Source organism: Amphiprion ocellaris, chromosome 10 (genome assembly GCF_022539595.1).
Source record: "Amphiprion ocellaris isolate individual 3 ecotype Okinawa chromosome 10, ASM2253959v1, whole genome shotgun sequence".
Lineage (NCBI taxonomy): Eukaryota > Metazoa > Chordata > Actinopteri > Pomacentridae > Amphiprion > Amphiprion ocellaris.
This window is the reverse complement of record NC_072775.1, coordinates 18354463-18376601: the sequence shown is the minus strand read 5'-3', so window position 1 is coordinate 18376601 and position 22139 is coordinate 18354463. Positions and strand designations below refer to the sequence as shown.

General features: G+C 41.1%; 1 protein-coding gene across 1 annotated transcript in view; it reads left to right on the top strand.

Moving 5' to 3' along the window:
* cdh2 (cadherin 2, type 1, N-cadherin (neuronal)) overlaps window positions 1-13728 on the top strand; it is a 58222-nt gene extending 44494 nt beyond the window's left edge. Inside the window, exons 9-16 of the mRNA XM_023286043.3 lie at window positions 287-472; window positions 1106-1359; window positions 2087-2229; window positions 3290-3523; window positions 4463-4696; window positions 4935-5074; window positions 9320-9484; window positions 12174-13728. Coding sequence (XP_023141811.2) covers window positions 287-472; window positions 1106-1359; window positions 2087-2229; window positions 3290-3523; window positions 4463-4696; window positions 4935-5074; window positions 9320-9484; window positions 12174-12380 — 1563 coding nt within the window. The 3' untranslated portion in view covers window positions 12381-13728. The remainder of the gene's footprint in view (window positions 1-286; window positions 473-1105; window positions 1360-2086; window positions 2230-3289; window positions 3524-4462; window positions 4697-4934; window positions 5075-9319; window positions 9485-12173) is intronic.
* The last annotated feature ends 8411 nt before the right edge of the window (window positions 13729-22139 follow it).

Below are 22139 nucleotides of genomic sequence, written 5' to 3'. Positions count from 1 at the left end.
ATCCCCCTCCAAATGTTGACACATGCAACTACGGGGATGTCTGCCCGAGTGAAAGAGGCACTTACTGGTGCTCGCGAATCACTGAAATTTGTAATGCTACTGTTGTGCTATCAGGGGTGCACAGGGAATGAGATGACCATGATGACATGATAAGTTACCTTAGATGTCTATTTACCCGAGATTGGTCCTGCTGTGCTGTTTGAAGCTGGGCTTGGTTTATTTTTTGCTGCCACAGCAGTATCACTAACAGCTCGCTGTTCTGTGCATTCATGGTTTATTCATGTAGTTTTTCGGCGAGGTGCCTGAGAACCGCGTGAATGTCATTGTGGCCAACCTGACGGTGACTGACAAGGACCAGCCCAACACGCCAGCATGGAATGCTGTCTACAAAATCACTGGGGGCGACCCCACCGGCAGGTTCTCTGTGCCCACTGATCCAACCACTAACGAGGGCCTGGTAACGGTTGTCAAGGTAAGGCCTCCTCTTCAAACTCTACCCTTTATTTCCTTGGAGATGCATAGTATATGTATGTATGCATGTGTGCGTGTATGTAAGCTATACTGAAAGGTTTTGGTGGTGGTCAGCTCTGCATTATAGTCTGGCAGAATATTCTGTGAGTGTATTTTTTATAATGTTGCAGAAACTATTTTAAGTACGCTGAGTTTGATAGAAGTGAGGATGTTTTAAATATTGCTCCTTTTAATAAGAAGGACAAATTGATAATCCTACTATCCAGTTCAGTTGTTTAAAGCATGGAAATTTCTAGCTGGAATTTGGTCTAAATCCAAGTAATTAATACATAATAAAAACTTAAAACATTGAAATTTAGGCACATTTCAAACTGAATAGACTGCTTGCACAGATCTTACACCAGCTCCCTTGCTATTGTGCATCCTTGAACACAACAGGATTCAGTCTCTTTATCTTATCCCACTGTCTACTACGAGTTTACTTGGTAACATTTTTCAGGCAAGAAGAAGAAAAAAGGCTTCAATTCCTTGAGTTAGTCTCTAATCAGTGTGACAAGGACAAACAATGTATGATTTAATTTCTACTGCATTTGTACGTGTGATTCACTCTCTTTGTACTCTTACTGCTTTTCAGCCTATTGACTATGAAATCAGTAGGACATACGTGCTGACAGTGGAAGCGAGAAACGAGGTTCCGCTGGCCAGAGGCATCCACTCTCCCCGACAGTCCACTGCCACTGTCTCCATCAGAGTGATAGATGTCAACGAGAGTCCCTACTTCGAACCCAACCCCAAACTCATTAAACTGGAAGAGGGGATGATCCCCGAGACAACCCTCACCACCTTCACTGCACAAGACCCTGATCGCTTCATGCAGCAAACCATCAGGTAGATTTTCCAGTAAAAAGAAGAGTTTGGAAACTGTCTGATTTAATCACCCTCAATGGAATCAAGTCCAGTTAACAGATGCGAAACTATTAGTAATTATTCCAAGCTTAAAGTTCCCTGAATTTCTTACATCTGTTATCTCTTTAAAAATGCAGTACATGTAAATAAATTGAATCTAGTATCTATAATATAAATAGTACTCTCTACTATGTAGAGTGAAATGGAGTGATATGGGTTCACTGTTCACTGTAGTTACTCTCTCCATTAGTTCTGTTTAAATAACACTAAGCAGCCAGTATGTCTGCATCTCATTCTTGAACAAGCCTTATTTTTTTTTCCCTCTTCATCACAGCTCTTTGGCCATGGAAGTGTTTATCTGCCTGAAAACAGTCCATGAAAAATATGCTAGCTTTGTAATTCCATGGTTTGTCCTACAAATTAGTTTGAGCTACTGATAACAACAAGCCAGTTTGGTCTCCCCTGTGAGGCTGCTCTCAAAAGTTAGAATAATTATGTAAAATGCATTGAGTCTAAAATATTTATTCAGTGTACACAAATAAAAACATAAAAAAACACTTGGAATAAAGAAATGCCATACTTGAAATGAAGGCAAAGATCTTTCTTTGCAGAAAAAAAATGCTTTTTTGACTTTCTCTGTACTTTTACAGGAGAACTTGCAGAAATTCTGAATCACTGTGTAAATCACTTGGGGTTTTTTTTGTCTCAGATACTCCAAACTTTCGGATCCAGCCAACTGGCTAAGGATTGATCCCAACACTGGCCGAATCACAACAACTGCCGTTTTGGACAGAGAGTCACCCTTTGTGAAGAACAGTTTGTACAATGCAACATTCCTGGCTTCTGATAGCGGTATGTAACCATTCAAGTGGTACTGCAGTGTCCAAAACTACCTTGTTGAGCTTCTGTGATGCACCAGTTACATGGTCTTGGTGTTTTAGCCCGGCTGTTACACAAGCACTCTGTTCCAGGCCATTATTGTTAAAGCATTCAGGAGGAGATAATGCTCCCTTTTCAAAAGGAAGCCGAGCGGATCCCTAATGTAGCCTACCTCTCGAAGTTCAATCTTTCACCTAGCATCACTTTGACTACCTCTGGTATGGTTTTCACCTGAAACGAGTTCACATAATGCACCGTATCTGTCACGAAATCTATCTTAGGTACAACCACAAAGCTGTCCGCCATGCCTGAAGGTCAACCTTGTACCAGGCACTTGGCATGTCTGGAACACTGACCACTTTAGTTGAAGGTTAATGTGCTAGCAATCCCAGAACCATCCAGCATGTGGATGTATTCACCTCTTCCCTGCACTAGTGGGATTTACCTCTGTTCAGGTTTACCCTGTTCTATGGAGCATAGCTTAGGCCAATAGGCTTAAAAACTCTACCAATAAAGAGGTTTCTCAGCATTAATGGGTCAGGATTGGATGACTAGCTCCTTTGAGCGTGGCCTGAATGACAAAAAAGTCTCTTAGCTGAGTGAATACATAGAGGAGCCTGAGAGAAGCGACAGTGGGCTCTGTTTGTCTGCTTTAGTATTCCCATCCCGTGTCGTTCGTCAGGAAGACGTTCTTCAGCCACACACACACAAACGCACACACACCAAATGTTCTGATATCCAACTCTTTCTGTCTACCTCCTCACTTGAGATTAGATTCTCAGATCAGTATGCAGTTTGTATGGGTCTTCTCCCACTAGAGTAAATAGCTGTTTAGAGTGTCTTATTATAGCATGAGACCCAGAGAATAAACTTCATACTTTACTTTTCTCTGTCGACTGTATAATGATTGCAAAATGAGAGATGGCATTTCAATAGTATATATTCCTTTCCATATATACATTTTAAGAATTTACTTTTCTCATAAATATGTATGTGCTGAGTGCATATGTGTGTCATTTTATGGCCCATACAGGTGTGCCCCCAGCAAGTGGCACAGGCACTCTCCAGATCTTCCTGCTGGATATCAATGACAACGCACCCAAGGTGTTCCCTCAGGAGGCGGAGATATGCGAAAAGCCAGAGCCAAATGCCATCAACATCACAGCCCTCGATGGAGACTTGAACCCCAATGCTGGGCCATTTGCCTTCGAGTTAGCCCATAGGCCTTCTGATGTTCGGAGAAACTGGACCATAACAAGAATTAGTGGTAAGATACGGGAAATAGTTACACAATTTCACATTAATAAACCTAGTTATGTTCATATTTGGCCATTTGTGCTGTATCAAAACCCCGTGCTAATGAAATAAAACTAATCTAATCCTCATTTTGCTGTTGCCAAGATATGTCAAAGACAATTCAGCTTTTTGGCCTTCACCTATGATTGTGTTTGTTCCTGTCGAATGAAAGAACACAAGATGAACTGTCTCTCTTTTAAAATCTGTGGCATTTAATAATTAATGAAAAAACCGTAAAATGTCAAACAATATGGGTAACATTCAGTGGTTTGCTGTCTAGTAATTAAAGTTGAACACTTTGATCCGTGAGCCTTCTGAGCAGCACTCATGAAATGTGTGTAAACAGCTCTCTGCTGAGGTGTCAGAGCTGGAACCGACAGCACAATAATATATTAACCTGACCAAACACTCATTAATTGTTTATGCTAATTTAAAACAAAAACATGAGAGCAAAAACTCATTTGTTGTGTGTTAGCTGTTAGATAGTGTGAGTTGAAATGCAGTGAATATATCTTAATAGGATAATGGCATTTGGATTATCGCAGCTGGGAATTCAGCCTAAGCAGCATTATCAAAAGGTATTCAGTAGATTTCTAAGCTCCAAATCCAAATCCTGACCATGTTTTGGATTAGATATGCTGATGCAACTTCCAGGTAGGAATTTATGCTGCATATTTGTGGTAATAGGAATGTAATCATGCTGTGAACACAGTCTCTACAAACGATTATTCAGTGTTTGGATTTAATCCCCTCAGAAAGACTTCTTTGCTAAAGAAACATTATGTTATTTTATATTTAAACACACTGAGTTACTTAATCTCCACACTCAGCACTTAAAATGTATTTCCTCTGACACAGAGCCATCATGGATCAGTCTCTCTCTCTGTCTTTTCTCCTCTCCATCTCTTAGGTGACTATGCTCAGGTGAGCCTGAAGATTGGTTTCCTTGAAAGTGGTATCTATGAGATCCCCATCATAATCACAGACTCAGGCAACTTGCCCATGTCCAACACCTCCTACTTGCGGATTAAAGTGTGCCAGTGCGACATCAATGGAGACTGCACGGACCAGCAGCACATCATGGCTGCCGGTCTGGGAACAGGCGCCATCATATCCATCCTCCTCTGCATCATCATCCTCCTCAGTGAGTGTCTCAGTGCCTCTCTCAAACAGCACATCACACGAATGCACACAGGGATTATAAAGACAGCTAAACATTATCCGAGATATCACTAGATTACTGTAGGATTACCAAAAAGATAGCCTTGATCGGGCCCGCATCCAAGCTCTAAAGCATCGGATCCGATTACATTTGAATGAAAATATGCAAGTTATTATTTTTTGTAATATGAGATCTTTCTCTCCATCTGTCTGTCTGCTAGTTCTCGTGCTGATGTTTGTAGTGTGGATGAAGCGCCGAGATAAAGAGCGTCAGGCCAAGCAGCTCCTTATCGATCCTGAGGATGATGTGAGAGACAACATCCTCAAGTATGATGAAGAAGGGGGAGGAGAGGAGGATCAGGTAAGAACCATGTGGTAAACACACTTTTTAACAAGTCTGGTGTTCTACATCCGATCTTATTATAGGTGCTGTCCTACATTAGCTCGATCATTAACCACATAAGAAAAACACCTTTTATTTTTGTTTACACTGCTTCATCTGTGCTCTTCTCATTGGCTTTGAGCAGGTGGCGAACTTTGAGCACAAGTCAGTGATTGGATTCCGAATTGTTAATGTTAAATTAGTATATCTATACTAATTAGACATGAATATTTTCAGTAATGAAAAAATACCAAAGATTTGACAGTATTTTTTCTGCATTTTACCTACATAGTAAAGTCACAGATAACACTAACACATCTTAGCAACACTGACAAGTTTCACCTTACAAGGAAGAAGTTCAACTGAGTGGAGGAGAGACTTAACTTACAAGTTAAAAAAAAAAATTAATTTTAATAACCAAATAGCTTCCACACATAATCAGTGCTGGGTATCAGATCTTCACACTTTATTTGTTATGGGCTGAAATGTATCTATAACAGGGTATCAAAAACTGTACTCAAGTACAGAAACTGGGTCTGTTTTTTAAAATTGTTTCATTAGATTGTTTCTGATATATCTTGAAATATTTTGCAGTGTATTTTGTTTAGATAAAGATACTGCACTTTTGACTAGATGTATGTATGCATGTTTCTATCAGAAAACCTTTTTTCTTTCGTTTTTGTAGAGAAATGTATGTCTCATATTTGTACTAGTATAAAACATGTGAAAGAACACCCAGCCAAACACATGAAGCTGGATGGGGCCTTTGAAAGGGTGACAGAAGGTGGGTGTGTGGTCTTTGTTGGGGAAGAATATTCAGGTCACATCTATGCAGCGCAGAAGCAGTTTCTGTATAGCTGAAGCAGTATGACGACAAAGAGGACCACCTAGATTCTGTCTGCAGGAATACATACAGTCCCAGTGCTTCTTTATAGTGTAAGTCCCTTTGTTATGCTGCTCCAGTATACACTTCTCAGTCATTCACAATGAGGAGTAAGACACTTTTAATTGTAAATTTGAAATAGTATTTTTTTCCAAGAGGGGAGCTGGGAATCGAAAGCTGGAATCAATAAGGCAAACACATTTTCTTCCAATCGGTTCTGGAAATATTGGAAACGTTTCCTCAACTGGAACTGTTTCCCGCTCCACAACCCGAGCACACACATACACAACAGAAATGCAGTGCCACAGGCACCAATAAAGTCACATCTCTGTATCCTCCTGCACTGATCAGGCGCACACAGACACAAATTCAATTGTCCTAATAACCCCTTGTTAGCAGAACGGAATCATTTCATAAAAAGGCAGTAATACACCAAATGGGCTATTTTCTTGCTGCTGGCTGAAGTGCTTCGGTGGCTTAGGTACAGCAGAAATGTGCGGGAGACCCCAGTCTGACCCAGCGCAGTGCCAAATTAGCCTCGGAGACTGGTAATTGGTAAGCTGATGTCATTTAGAGACAGACATCTGCTGTGGCACAATAATGTAACCCTGTCTAAGGTAACAATATGACTGGAAAGCCATTACACATCTGCCAATGATTAGGCAGGAGGGAGCGCACTCACTTGTGTATTCACATCCCCAGTTTTGCACACAAAATGTACAAACCTGTGGACTAGAACATGTTGAAAAGGAAACTGTTGCATGATATAACACAACTCAAAGGGAAACGAGCGGGTGCAGCGATTTATTGAGGGAAAACAAGCTTCCATTTTGAGTGGCGCAGAGAAGGGCAGGCCGCCAGGAGAAAATGGTCTTGTCTGCGGAATCGTGTTGGGTAAAAAATGGACCTGAGTTTCCCAGCGATGTGGTCTTAATAATGCCCACCTCTGTTCTCCCTATCTCCCGCTGGGGAGGAAATTGAAGTGTCAGACTATTGGGTGCTCTCAGAGTATATGATTTTAGCTGTTGCTGCCATTGCTTGGGTTTGTATTGGTTTGTGAAGTACTCATTTCATCAAAAGCAGACAGCTGATCAGGCCGCGCTACCTGGACATGGAAAAAATAATGCAGAAATAATAGCAAATTCTGAAGTTGCTGTGCACAGGTTCTCAGGTGAAAATAAAATGTAAGACTGAGATGAGTCATCTGCTTCCTCAGATGACCTCAAAATAATTTGATTCACATTAACCTTCGACAGTGTGGCTTTGGAAAAAAGTTTATATTTATTTTTCAATTTGATACAGTGAATAAAATAACAAATCTGACCTGGTTTTGTAGATAGAATAAGTGCTGCATGTTTTTGTCACCACAGATAAAAAGAAGTTCACTGTGTCAGCAGAACTATAACATCACTTAAAGGATAACTCAAACTTACTATTATTACATTGCTTTTTGAGATTTTTGCCATTATTTGATTTTTTGTAATATTTTACAAAAGGAAGTAATTGCTAAAACTACATTAAGTGTTTTGGAGTACTTACAGAATATAGGAAATAGGCTTATTTATTTTCTCCCCTAGTGCTAGATGAGAATACTGTGCTCATGTCTATATTGTAATAATTGAAACTTAACCTCTAAAAAAAAGGGAAACATCAGCAGCTCGGTGTCTAGGCTGCATGCTAACATAACCGGCGGCTGGCTCCAGCCTTTATTTGTATGAACAGATATAACATCAATCTTCGTACCTAATTCACAGCAAGAAAGTGAATACTCTGTTTTCCAAAATATTGAACTATTTTTTCAGGCATATTGTATACAAGGCAACAGTTTAGCCAGATGATCTGAATTACCTTATTTAAAGGTATAGCGGAAAATGCACTTTCCCACAGCTCTGCACAAGAACTGATGTCTATAATGTCATTATTGCAATTTTGAACGCTGACCAGACTTATTAAAATATACCAAGATGTTCACTAAGCTTCACCCTGCATTTTAGGGGATGGTTTAGACTTCTCCATTGGCATAATGATAAACTCTGTTCCATTTTAAATTGCTCAGCTATGTCTCACAGCAGATAAAGTGTCTAAGGCTTAGCAATGTTCAGTCTTGCGTGTTTGAATGTGGGTCATGAGTGCCAGGGGCAGCCATTTCACCAGGCCAGTGTACATGTGAGGAGTCAATTCTCTGAAGGGGGCTGGTATGTCATTAGACCTTCCTGCTTAGTTCAGCCATTATATGGCTCTGTTGCAGTTCCTGTCACCAGCCCCTGACCCCTCCGGTGTGCGACCTTAGACAAGGTGAAACGGGAGTCAGACTGAAATGAACCAAAGATGATGGATGCCTTTACTGCATGATGTATGATGACCATTGTTTCTTTCCAACTTGCCTCAGGTCTTTTGTTATTCCCCATGAAATCAAATTACTAATAAATAATCAATATATTTGTCTCATTTTTGAAATTATACCTAGTAGTGTAGGGTTGAGTGTTTGCCAAGTGCCTGTTTGCTTTGTAGTGTTTATATATCTGGGTTGTTTGTGCATCATCCCAGGGTTTATGTGTATTCTCATGTTTATTTTTACATCGGAGCGTCTACAGCTTTCCTTCCCTGGGAGCGTCTCTCTGTGTGTGTAGGTACATGTGCAACTGAGCAAAGACAATTTTGAAGGGGGATATTAGAGATGGATGGATTACCGAAAATCTCTTAAAGAGGGACAATCCATCATGCACGCTTATTAGGCACACATTCTGATTCTCAAATGGCGTTTTCTCTATCATATCTGCTGTCACCCTGATACCATCCAGTCATTCAGCTCAGCTGCTCAGCTCTTCACCACAGCTTCTTTCTCTCTCCTAACTCCTTTTCTGTCTTCACTCTTTCACCTCCTCCTTCCTGCCCATGACTTTGCACAAACTGTGAGCCATTCAGGTTGCCTTGGTAATGTTAATAGGATTAGCAATGGCTTATGCATATCCACCATCCCGTGTCTGGGCATTGATTAGAGCAAAACAGTCGCCTGCACATCCTTCCTGCAGCACACCGCACAAGTACAAACACTCTGCAGCGTATGATGTGGTCCTCAGCTTGGACCCCCTCAGTGCTGCCTCTTTTTATGTGTCAAATTGTCCCTGGGCTTGTGCTTCACAGACAAGAAGATTAAAGTTTCCCTCGTGTTCCCTCAACTCTCCTCGCTGCATTCTAACTTTCAAATCTCTCCTCCACTCAGTTGAACTTCTTCTTCCTCTTTACAGCACAGGATGTGTTTATCTATTTAAATAATCACACTCAGTTCGGGGTCTTGTCACGCTACTTGGCTAAGTCCCATCTGTCTACGTGTTTCCCAGGATTACGACCTGAGTCAGCTCCAGCAGCCAGACACGATAGAGCCCGATGCCATCAAGCCGGTAGGAATCCGTCGTCTAGACGAGAGACCCCTCCACCCCGAGCCACAGTACCCCATGAGGTCAGCAGCACCCCACCCTGGAGACATCGGAGACTTCATCAATGAGGTAACAACACCAGCCAGCAACAGTTATTGAAAAAACTAAAATTGTTTTGTTGTGTGGTGAAATCAAATTGTGCGATCTCAGTGCTGTCGCACAACTTGAATTTCATTTCCAAGTTGAATGTTTTTTCTCATAATAAACTTATTTCTAAACCAACAATGCGATTCATATGACTGAGCACCAATGAGTTTTGCGGTGCCTTGTCATCGGAGAAAAATACTTTAAATTGAATCAATTCTTATTAGAATTGTTTTCATCTTTTCCCAGCAGAAAGTAGAAACTTTTCTCATCTCACATATATTCACTCAGACACATATAAAACCCAAAAGTACATGATGCTAACTTACTTGGATGTAATTGTTTTTCTCCGCACTTTCCGCCAAAGTAGAGTTATAGATGTGTCAGCGTAGAAATAGGAGATGAGAGCAGCAATACATTGGCTTTCTATCGGAGTGCACTGTTCAGAATGCCCCCGTTTGCCTGAGGCCATCATTGACTCCAGCATGACGGGAGAATGTAAAATGAAAAGAGCAGTCATATATTTTTCACAAGCTCCAACAGACAAGAGTTTCACAGCATTACAAATGGAGTTCTACTCTAGTTTTTGGATGGCGCCCATGTTTTTAGATTAGAACTTACTCTTTCAGCTCTGCTCCCCGAACATCTATCTCTCAGATCCTTTACCCAGGCACCACGCATTTTCTCTCTCACCGTTAAGTCATGAATACATCTAATACACTTGTCGTAACAGCTGATACGGAGTGAAATGTATGTTTTTTGCACTGTGCAATAAAGAACAGCATGACAGTGCACACCATCCTTCATCAGACTTGTTTTTGCTTGTTATTTGAATATGCTCACAAGACCTTTGAGATGTTTCCGAGCATCCTGACCCAGAAAACACTGACTGCAACCAGGCAGTGTTGATCTGTTTTTAGTTCCAAATATGACTGCTGCTAAAGCTCAGTCATGGTAGCTTCAGCATGTACATGGAGCTGGAATCTGACCTAACTGATAGGGCTATCTGCCAGTGGAGCAGGGAGACAGAGTGGGGTGAGGGAGGAGAGTGTGTCTGATCTCCATCCTGAATTGTATACATGCCCCGGGAGCTTGTGGCTCTTAATTAAATTAGAGAGGCAAAAAATTAGGCGTAGGTTTAGCATAAGGACTTTAACCTCACAGTTGGACAAACAAAGGTCTGTTAGTCAACTCCTGGTCTGTTCTCACAGTGGGGGGCAACGTTAAATGCTTTAGCACCAACTTGACATGACCTCTGCTGTTTGCACATGGAACCAGTGCCACAGAGGGAGACAAAGCTGAAGTGATTTCATTCATTGTTTTGCATAGTGCCTCATTTCAGCCCCGACAAGGTTGTCTTTGAACAGAGATAGCAGTGGGTTTGATTACATGTCTTTGTTATCTGTGGAACAGAGTGACTCCACAAAGTGATGACGGTTCACCATTTCACTAAAAGTGGTGATTGTCTCCAACCCAGAGGAAGACTCCATCATAATGAAATTACAAGGCTGAGTTCTGTGATTCACTAACCTTATGAAACTGCCAGTGGGATTTTGGTTGTAGATGGAGGAGGCTATAACCAGCAGAGCGATTATGGTTGTAATTGTAATGAACGATCCATCTGTCATATTTCCCACAAAATTATCAGCACTACAGCCCAGAGCAAATACTTAGCGAAAGCTAACAAGTGGAAAATAATCACTAAGTGCCTAGGCACTTTAATTCAATCCATCTTTTTATTTGAAAGCATTTTAGCCGTATAATGGTAGCATAGAGGAAACTATAAATCTTTGACAAGTTCCCAATGAGCTGAGGTCTCGTTTCTCTGTTTTATGTTGCTCCACTTCTTTTAATTCATTTATTATTTGTTGGTTGTCCTCAGTTGTGGTGATAAGAGGGTGAAACCAGGCCTGGATCCAAAGTGGTTCATGGCCAGAGCACATCTCAACTCCTAGATTAGCAATCCATCAAGCCTCCTGAGTCCCGTTAGGGAATGAGGCTGGAAATCAATAACAATCCATAAGGACCTCTCATGACGCTATGAGGATTTCTGGGAATGTCAAGCACAATCTTCAAAATAGAACCACCCCCACTAGCACCATGAGCCTCAAGATAACACATAGAGACATACATACGTGACACATGCGCACACATGCTGTCAGTTGAGCTCTGTGCTTATTTCTACTGTTTAGGCAGGAGTCATATGAAATATTAAAGCTATTGCCATTTGGATGATCGATGACAAAGTATCAGCTCCACAGTTGTACTGACTGTGCAAGGTACAGCAGAGGAGGCTGAGGGTGGGTGGTGCTTGTACAGGGGTCAGTGGGGGAAGGGGAAATGCTTCTAGTCATCTGAGGCTAGTGGTCATGCTCAGTCTTGGCTGTTGATCAAGCAGTGGATAACCCAGCATCCTGGAAACATCAGGAGAATCCCAACTAAGACACAGAGGGAACTCACAGGAACATTAGAGCCTGATTAATCGGGACAAAAACCTGATTTCCTGAACATGGGGAGGGAGATCGACTGACTGGTTTTTGGATGGATTAGCCTGTTTGTGTGGAGCAGGTGGGAGGGAGCTCTATTTGTGTGGCTCACTCCTTGCAGACGTCGTTGGTGTGCAGATGTCGCTTAATCTTCTCATCTAAATGTGATTTTATTTCCTTCTGTACAGGGACTCAAGGCAGCAGACAATGACCCCACTGCTCCTCCCTATGACTCCCTGCTAGTGTTCGACTACGAGGGCAGCGGCTCCACAGCTGGCTCCCTAAGCTCCCTCAACTCCTCCAGCAGCGGGGGCGACCAGGACTACGATTACCTCAACGACTGGGGCCCGCGCTTTAGAAAACTGGCAGACATGTACGGCGGGAGCGACGACTAGGACACACAGCCACACCCTGGAGGATGAAAAGATGAGGAAAAAAATGTTGAAGAAAAGGAAAGATTTCCTGTTGATGGACACGGACAGCTTCTGATATTCCCTGAGAGAGTGATAGAACTGTGACAGAAAAAAAAAAATAAACATTGATTCAGAATTTTTTTCAAAAAAACAACCAACCTAGGCTTATTGTTGTAGTCTACGCATACATATGCTTGTTGAAAGCTTAGGCATAGGCTGTGGTCCAGTTATGGAGGATGTGGGAGGGAACACTGGTGGACTGTCACCACTCAGATTGTTGGTATTGAATGCGCTCAGTTACACTTGAATTTCACAGTACAGAAGCACTGGGATATAATGTGCCTTTTTGTACATTTTTTTGGATCTAAATGATTAGTTTTATGTTCAAGGCTTTAATGGTACTGACTTTTGGAGTGATTTCAAACAAAGTATGTTACACTCTGGTATGCTTCTACATGCTTTTTATTTTACTTTGGTTACACAATGCTCCTGTTTGTTGAAGATTATTTAAATAAATCACAAAGATGAAGAAATGAAGGATCATCTGTTAGCTTGGATGGAAAGAAAAACAATTAAGAGCAGCACTGTACAGTACGTTAGACTTTTAGAATTTCTCACTAAAAAATTAAAATTATGCAGCTGGTTGCAAATAAAGGGAGTTATGAATCATACTTTTGTAGCAGTTTTTTTTTTCTTTTTTTTGAAGTGATGTAGTATTTTACAAAAAACAACAAAAAACTGTTTTGGTCTAATCTATGTACACTTCATTTGCCTTAGTCACCATCTGATATTTTCAAGTTTTGCTTCACTGTAAAAAGATGTGTGTACATAATGTTTTTTTCTTTATCTTTTCTTTTGATGTAGTATATGAAGAAGTGCAAAAAGTTCCAAACTTGTAAATGTATAATTTGGACTACAAATTCAAGTTTTTTGCATGTTTTTATCTTTTCATGACAACAAAAATGGAAAAAAAAAAATGTTGTTTCCCAAATTTATTTACGGAGTTGGAAAAAAAAAGAATAAAAATCTGGGTGACATTAAATGTGTAGAAGTTAAGAGAGTTTTTTGTATGAAACATGAAAAAAAAAAACACGTTGATTAAAAAAAAATCGAAAAGTAGTGATCTTGTCAGCACAACTGTTGAATTTGTACCAAAAAGGGGGTGGGGGAGGGGAGGGGAGGACATGCTCGGCACTAATTACTGAATCAGCTTTAAGACTGGAAAAGGTTTTTGGATTCAAGCCTTGTGGATAACCATGTGTACTGGAACACAAATTATACATCTCTGACCCCAACCATCCAAATAAAATGCTAATTTTGGAGCGAAAAACTGCCTCTTTATTTATTTGTTTTTATTCAAACTTAACAGTGTTGCCGAGACTTAATTAGATTGGTGAATTGTGTAATGTATCTCAAAGGACAATAGCTTTAAACAAACAAAAAAAAAAGTTAATTGTACAAGATTTTACCACAAGGCAGAATAAATCATGTATAGCCTTATTTATTTGTTGTTTGCATAAAAGTGCTTGTGGCTTGTGTAGGTCCGTCGATGATACGTTGTGAGGCTGGAAGGCTGTGAACTAAACAATAAGCTCATTCTGTAACAGTCTACTGTATGTGTTCTTAGGCCAAGCCAAGGTCAAAAAGCTCATGAAAAACCCAAATCCATCCAGCACCTGTCTGCTCTCAGGGACTGTAATGTTGAGTGCTGTAGGTCAGATTGGATGCGACCTCAAAACGAAGAGCGCCTCCAAAAACTGCCTCCAGGGACTCTGCATGTATCTGGTCTCCTGGGACACTTGGAAGGATGAAAACAAGACTGATTGTGTGTGTGTGTGTGTGTGTGTGTGTGTGCAGTATGTGGTGGTGGTAGCAGCAGTAACGATCTGTTCAGCTGTCACGTGCATGGTGTCTTTGGTTGATGAAAGTCATGGAGCGTCAGCCGTTTAGCCTTCAACCCGCCTTTCCCTTCCCCTCCCTCCTCTGTTAGATCAGGGCCTGTAATTCACAGAGCCACCATTTGCTCTGAGTGGAATAGATGTGGACATGGCTGATTAATTCAACCAAATTAGACAGGAGCAAGTTTTGCAGTCCTCTCACAAAACACTATGAATGTCTATTGGAGAATAACCAGTGAACCGTACTCGCCTTTTGTTTTTCAGCCGGTGTAATCAGTGTAGCTGGTCTGTGTTAATCAGTTCCACATCCTGTACCTCTGAAGAATACCAGCAGTGTTTCATACATCCTCCCGAATGAGCCAAGGAGTTATTCTTACAGACGTGTTTTCAAATGACCTTGTCTTGTGCGTATCACTTATCTTGGATTACGCATAGCTGTGCACTGCATTTGCCAAAAGCAACACAAAATTTTACGGTGTCCCGTCACATGAAATGTTCAACAACACGCTGTCTGACCTCGAGGTGTAGTTCCAACTGCAACTGAATCAGATTTGCTTTCCCAAATCACTTCCTTTCACTTTGAGGTTTTCAAACCAGACGGCTGGTTTTAATGTATTTCCTTTTGTTTCTGCTTCCCGGTAGGAGGGTTACACCACTTAAACCTTTGACTAACTACTTTCTTTGCTTTGATCTTGAGCAGTCGCAGATGTGATTTAGTGACTCAACATCTTAAACAAGGGTTTTATCCAATCTTTTTTTATGGCTCAGATGTACCCAAGCCGGACATGCTTTTGGATTATTTTCCAGCATTAAAGGAATAATTTAAGAGTTTTGAAAAGATGCGTATTTGTTTTCTGGGAACACAGTACATATTTTTTAAAAAGTATTCACTTTTCCTCCTATTGTTTCTTTTTTTTAAAACATCAAATCATGGTCAATTCAAGTAGGATTTTTTTTTGACAAGAACTTACAAAAAAAGTCAGACTTTGAAACTATTTCTTGTCAAGTGAAAACAGATTTCTACAAAGTAATGTAGGTTATTTAAAAGTATGAAAGATAAAATATGGGACTGCGTAAGAATTCACTCCCTTCTAAATGACTCGCCTAATTGAACACAGGTGCAGCCAATTGGTGCAAAAAGTCGCATAATTAATGAAATGGAAATCATCTGAGTGCAGTGGATGTTTCTCAAGTGACTGTAGAATAAAGACACCTGTTTCTGGAAGGGCCAGTCTGTGGTGAATCAGTACTGCTCTCTGTAACTACACCATGAAGACAAAAAAAAAAAAAACTGTTGAAAAACACTCAGATTTAATCTCAACTAAAGCTTTCCAGAAGCTATGTTGGAGACTTTTAAGTCAACTCTAAAAAGGTTCTTTGGTCTGATGAGACCAAAACTGAGCTTTTTGGTCATCAGACTAGAGGCTATGTTTGTATGAAACCAAACACTGCACATCATCACAAACATATTATCCCCACCATGAAGCATGGTGGTGGCAGCATCATGATGTGGGATACCTTTGGCAGCATTCCCTGGACAGCTTGAAAAGATGGAAGGGCAAATGAATGAAGCACAGTATTGGGAAATCTTGGAGGACAACCTGATGCAGTCTGCGAGAGAACTGCAACATTAGAGAAGATTTGTTCTCCTGCAAGACAATGGGCAGGAGCATAAAGCCAAAGCTAAACATAAACAGTTTAAAGACAACAAGGTGAATGTTCTGTGGTGGCCGAGTCTGAAACTAGACCTCAGTCCAACTGAGAATTTGTGACTGCACTTGGAAAAGGCTGTTCATTCCTGATCCCCATGTAGCCTGAGAGAACTTGATTAGCTTTGCAAGAAGAATGGAGTAGAATTGCAGTGTCTAGATCTATCCACATGGACTCCCTGCTGTACTTGCAATCAAAGGTGCATCTACTAAATTGTGACTGGAAGGTTCTTATGCCAGGTTTCATATTTTTAAATAATTGACTGGACCTTGTAAATGTGTTTTCACGTTGACGTGAGCGAGTTTTGTTTGGGGTTTTGTAAATTCTTGTCATACAATCTAAAATGATTAAATGTTTAAAAGCAAGAGGGTGCGAAAACTTATTATAGGCACTTTATTTGCCCATTACAATAAGGTTACAGTCAGAAGCCGGTCAACTTTGCACAAAAGAAAATCTGGCGACCATTACCTCTATTGTTCTCTCTAAATAAACATTTAGTGTGCATAATCTCAAAATACAGCATGTAAAAATGGTAATTCTTTGCTTTACATTGGATTATGTACCGAACTGTGTCTTAGGCTTTCATACGGATTTACCAAACAAAATACAGCATATTAATAACATAGGATAACGTTATTTCTTTTACACCGACAAATCAAAGATAAGGTGGTTTTACCTTAGCTGACATGTTTCAACTGCAGTCTTCTTCAGAGCGTCATCTGACGTGTGCTGACGTGTCCTTTTTTTTTTTTTTTTTTTTTTTAATCAGATATTATAAAATAGAACCGGACAATAAATGCAATATCATTTGTCAAATTCCGTGCAAATCTTGCGAGAAAACATACATTGGAGAAACAGGCAGAGCATTCAACACAAGACGAAGAGAACACCAGACAGAATGCGAAAAGGAAACAATCGGACGACTCACAAGAACACAAAAAGAAAAAGCCGAACAAGAAAACAAAAAATCAGCCATCACGGATCACTGCAAAAGAAATAATCATATCATGGACTGGGACAAGGGGAGGATTGTAACATCAGAGACCAACAAGCATAAACGATGGATCAAGGAGGCCATCGAGATCAGGAAGCGGGCGAGCTGCTCCATGAACCGGGACGAGGGGGTCTACACCCTCTAATACCTGGGATTCCATCCTCCAGAGAGCACCTGACGGCGGGGGGCGTGGCCTATCTGACAGATTCTGACAGATCTGTCAGACCGGTCACCTGATAAAAAGGACACGTCAGCACACGTCAGATGACGCTCTGAAGAAGACTGCAGTTGAAACATGTCAGCTAAGGTAAAACCATCTTATCTTTGATTTGTCAGTGTAAAAGAAATAACGTTATCCTATGATAGTCAACGACAAAATGAACATCATCCAAATATTAATAACAGAGCTTTAGAGGCGCTGGAGCCTTTGGACGGAGGCAGGTTAGGGTTAAAGTTGTTTACACCATTTACATTTTTTTTTTTGGTTTCCTTTACTAAGCTAATCCACTGCTGGCTATAGGACAGATCATCTTACTCTCCACCAGAAAGCAAATAATCATATTTTCACAAAATGTCAAACACTTTAAATTCATACAAAAGATGAATAGCATTATGATTGCACCACAAGTCAGTAGAGTTTAATGCTGCCTGTTCCCCGGCTTTAAGTTCTCTGCCGGCTCCCCCACTCTGCTGTATTGTCATCTTGATGGTCGGATTGCTCCAACGGGTTCATATCCACCGAGCAGTCAGGTCCTGTTTCATTTTTTAACCCTCAGCAGGGGGAAAAAAGGAATTGCTATTCCAGTACTGCACTTCAATTTCACAACATGGATTATCCCCGAAGGTACGCTGGCAATCTAAGAGAGCCCAGGACATAAAGGCTGCTGCTACACAGCTCCTTCACCATCCACACCCAAAACATACAGCTCTGTACCAGTTATAGACATGTACTGTTGGAGACTGAGGAATAATGCAATGAAAAGGGCCTGTTGGGCTGCTGCTGGGCTACAATATATGGGAAATCAAAGGGTAATATAGAGTATTTTGAGGTTCATAATCATTGACATAGACTGACTGAGCAGTATTTAGAATAACTATTGTGTGAGAAGCACATTTTCATCATTTATTTGCCATATGGTCCAACAAGGTTGGGTGAAATAATTGCTCAAAACAGCATCTCATTTACACATTTTAGCTAGCTAACAAATGGATAAAAAGAGTAATGCAAGGGAATTTAAATATGCAGAAAATTATTTGCAAAGCTAATTAAGTTGGATGCAAATGACACTGCTTCCCTCTGCCAGTTCATGTGAACGTCTTTGACATACAAAATGCACATTAAAAAGCAAACACCTCAGGAATACAAAACAATAGATAAATAATGAATGTGCTATCAGTTGTTGGCTAGCATCGTGGGCTTTGTTGTGTCTCCTGGAGTGAAATCTGGCTCTCGTGTACACATTGCATTCCAGTGACTCCATATCTTTTCCCATTAGATCCTGCAATATGTGCCGGGCAGATTATTATTTTAGGTTCTATCCGAAATATTAACTCCGAATACGATGAGGAACTCAACTTACAACCCTCAGAGTACTCCCAAGATGTTCTCTTTGGAAAATGGCTGCAGATTGCTGTTCTTACAAGCACCCCAGGGCCACTTTTATTGACTGTGAAACAATGCCTTCACCAACACCCCCTCACCGCCGCAGATTTACAAGACAGCCATCCTCAGCTCCTCAGTGTGTTGTGCGTGGATGGCTGAGCAAGTGTCACCGAGCCACCCAGCCTCCGTGGGGGGATCGTCAGTAAACATGCAGAATACAGACTAGAATCCAATGCAAACCAGCTTCTAAGTTATGCTGCTTCTGACCTTTGGTGGACTTTGGGAAGATGGATGCTACCCGGGCTATCGATAGAAATTTCTGGCCCGAAGCAGCAAGAGCATATTTCTTATGGTTTCCCAGCCCCTGCATGCTACCTTCGAATGAATAAGTAAGCAGGCTGGATGACAGAGCGCACACCAGGGCACATGCACTCTTTAATGTATTTGTGTGCAGACCTAGTCACTCGTGCTGAATCAATCAATTTAATTTCTACACGGTTGTCCTCTAAGTGTAATATTAGATCAGTTTGTTTGGATTGTCTCCCCCACAGAGACGGAGGGGGGACTTGTTCTTCAGCCCCCGTTTTTTTTTCTTGCAATTGCACCAACACCCAGCTTTGATCTACACCTCCCTGTGTTCTCACTGACTTCAGACAGATATCTCTCGACTGGCTTACCCTCTGTTTCAGCAGATATTGTTCTGCCGCTGTTCGTGATACTGATTTATCAGCTCTCATTTATCAGGCCCCATCCCGCCATTATTCTCAGTCCACACGCAGCCATGACACTGTGGTCACAGAATTGGAGAAAGGGGAGGCGGTAGGGAGGGCGAGGGCGAGGGCGGGGGGTGCACTGAGACGAAAACGACGAGCGCTGTTCCTTTCATAAGATGCATATCGGCTGAGCATGAGATTTTCAGCTCGCGTATGAACGTCCAATGTCACTTTCTGCTGCCTGCGAGTGCACGGAAGGCATTTCTCATCTGGCTGTGGTTTCTCTTGCATGAATGGTTGATGTGTTCCACAAAGGACATGTAATCATAAACCATGCACACACATTAAAAGACACCCAGGCCATCTCTTTCTCTTTCTCCCTCTGTTTCCTTCCCTCTTTATTTCTCTCTCACACAAACACAAACACGCTCACCATCTGAAAACGGCTAAAAGAGGCGATTACATTAGGCAACTACTCACTCCAGAGAAATACTTTTAGATTTTTTTTATTCTCTTGTGAAATAGTATATGCAGCAACAGCAAGGGAAAAGTGGGTAAACAAAGAATCCCTCGAGAAGTTTTAGATTTATTTGTGCTTTTAAACACTTGACATTCCATCACCCTCTTGTCATTAAGGCTTTAGGTCCCTTGGTCACATTCGCACAATAACCAGATAATTTCTTCCAATAAGCACAAATTCGCCGCTGTGGTCTTGGTGCTGACTAGTGAGGGACTTCCACGATCTGTGGCTAATAAATGCTGGAGGGGACATGGCACTGAGATCAATGTGCAGCTGATTGTACCGCGGGGTTGTTATATTATTGTCTATATGGAGGAGAAAAGAGGCCACTGGGTAGGCCAGTCTTTCCTGTCTACTGACTCTATTGTAGTCAGCCATTCGTATGGATAGCCGCGAGCTAGAGTGACAAGCCATCAGCCAGGCACGAACAAAACTCCAGAGCATCGAGAGTCCGAAGAACGTCAGTATTCATTCACACGTTGTGAAGTGCGAGATGCGATATGAGGGCGTACATCAATTTATGTACGTTTTAATCAGCCTATTATTTGTTTGACATCTGTAAAATGCCGGTTATTACACGAATTGTGGCACATTACTGTAAAATAGCAATAAAAAGAAGCAACTGAAAATAATTAGTCAGCTCTGACATATATGTCAAGCAGTGTGCTGTGACTGGGTAAGCAGTGATAAACACTGCAATTACAGGCTCCCTTTAATCCCTTTTACTTCTTTAGATTCAATTGACAAAATTCCCACGATATAATAAATAGTTCAAACTGGCATTTCATGCTAATGCGACATCACCTAAGCTACTCTCAGAAGGTGTAAAACAGATTTATGTGGCAACTGAATGATGTTAAATGAGTTTCCACCCTAATTTGTCGTCAGGCCGTCATTTTCACAAATGTCCTCTTCTTTTGATTTGACCCTTTACCCTCAATTCTGAGAGGAAAGAAGCTTCAAAAGCAGGGTGGCTTAAAGTGGGAGCGTCTTCGCTCTCTGTCGAGGAAAGTTTTTACATACAGTGTCCTTTAGAAGTCCATAGTCCAAGCACACACTTTCCCCAGGGGAGATTTCATAAGTGTCACATTAGGCTTTATTGCTAACTTGGAGCTCCTGCTCATTTGCATGTCTCTTGTAGGACAGAAGAGATAAAACCAAAAAAAATTTAAAAAAGCATCCAGTTATTGCTACACCAGATTGAATCTTCAGAGAGGCTGATTTATGTTGGTGTGCAGTCTGCTCATTATGGAGCTAAATGGCTTTTTAGGTTGCATCCCTGAAACCTCTATTTTATTACGGCTATAATAACACCTTAATAACTCCTACACTGAGGGCAGGATGAGCTAAATCTATGGCCTGTCCTCAATGTTGAAACATTTCAAAACTCTTCTTGGTGACTTGCTCTAGAATTTATATATTTCTTTCTCCTTTCTTTTGTTTTCTGTTTGTTCATGCAAGTATTTTTAGCACAAAAAAAGCCACAAAAAAAAAAAAAAGAAGCGACCGCCAGCACAAAAAGAAAGCATCCTCAACCAAAGCAGTAAAGGGACTGCCTCATTCGACTTGTTTATAGCGTGGAAGAATTGTATTACGGGCAAACAAATAAACAGACAGGCCAGATGCTGTCCAGTCCCACAGAGCTGAGGTAAATGTGCGGCATGATGCTGCAGCTGAAATGATTACAGGCCTGAAGAATTCAGGATACCACAGCATTTACACAGTTTGTTGTAAGGATCGACCTTTACATTCTGCAGGGTAATCTGTATTTATATATTACATTAGCCTGTTTTTGATGCAGTATCAGTCAGGGCGTACTTTAAAGCCCGTGTGTGTGCAGGGGCTTTAAAATACAATGTTTAGACGGTTTGTTTTCTCCTGCAGCATAGAGACTATTTCATCTGTAAAGAAAAGCAGCACTAAAAGACAGATGAAGACAGCAGTGCCAAAACTGTGAAGCTCATAAACTCTTCAGTTTATAAACAAGCAGAAATGCATGCCTGCCAAGATGGATAAATCATCTTCATGGTTTTAAAGCCCCAAACACAGAACTCAGAACTCCAAAACGACAATATTGTCTGTATGTATGGCATAGTGGAAGTGGTTTTGGTCAGGTGCACAAACCATAACAATGCACATGACAAAGGAACAACAATTCCTGCATGCCTTTTTCAAAAAAACTTGCATTGCTCTTTCAGTATTGTTGTTCCTGGCAGCGGTATACACTACATGACAGCCAAGAAGTACAAGTATGCAGAACAATGTAGCACAGTAAACACAGATGTGCCAGCAGACTCAGCTCC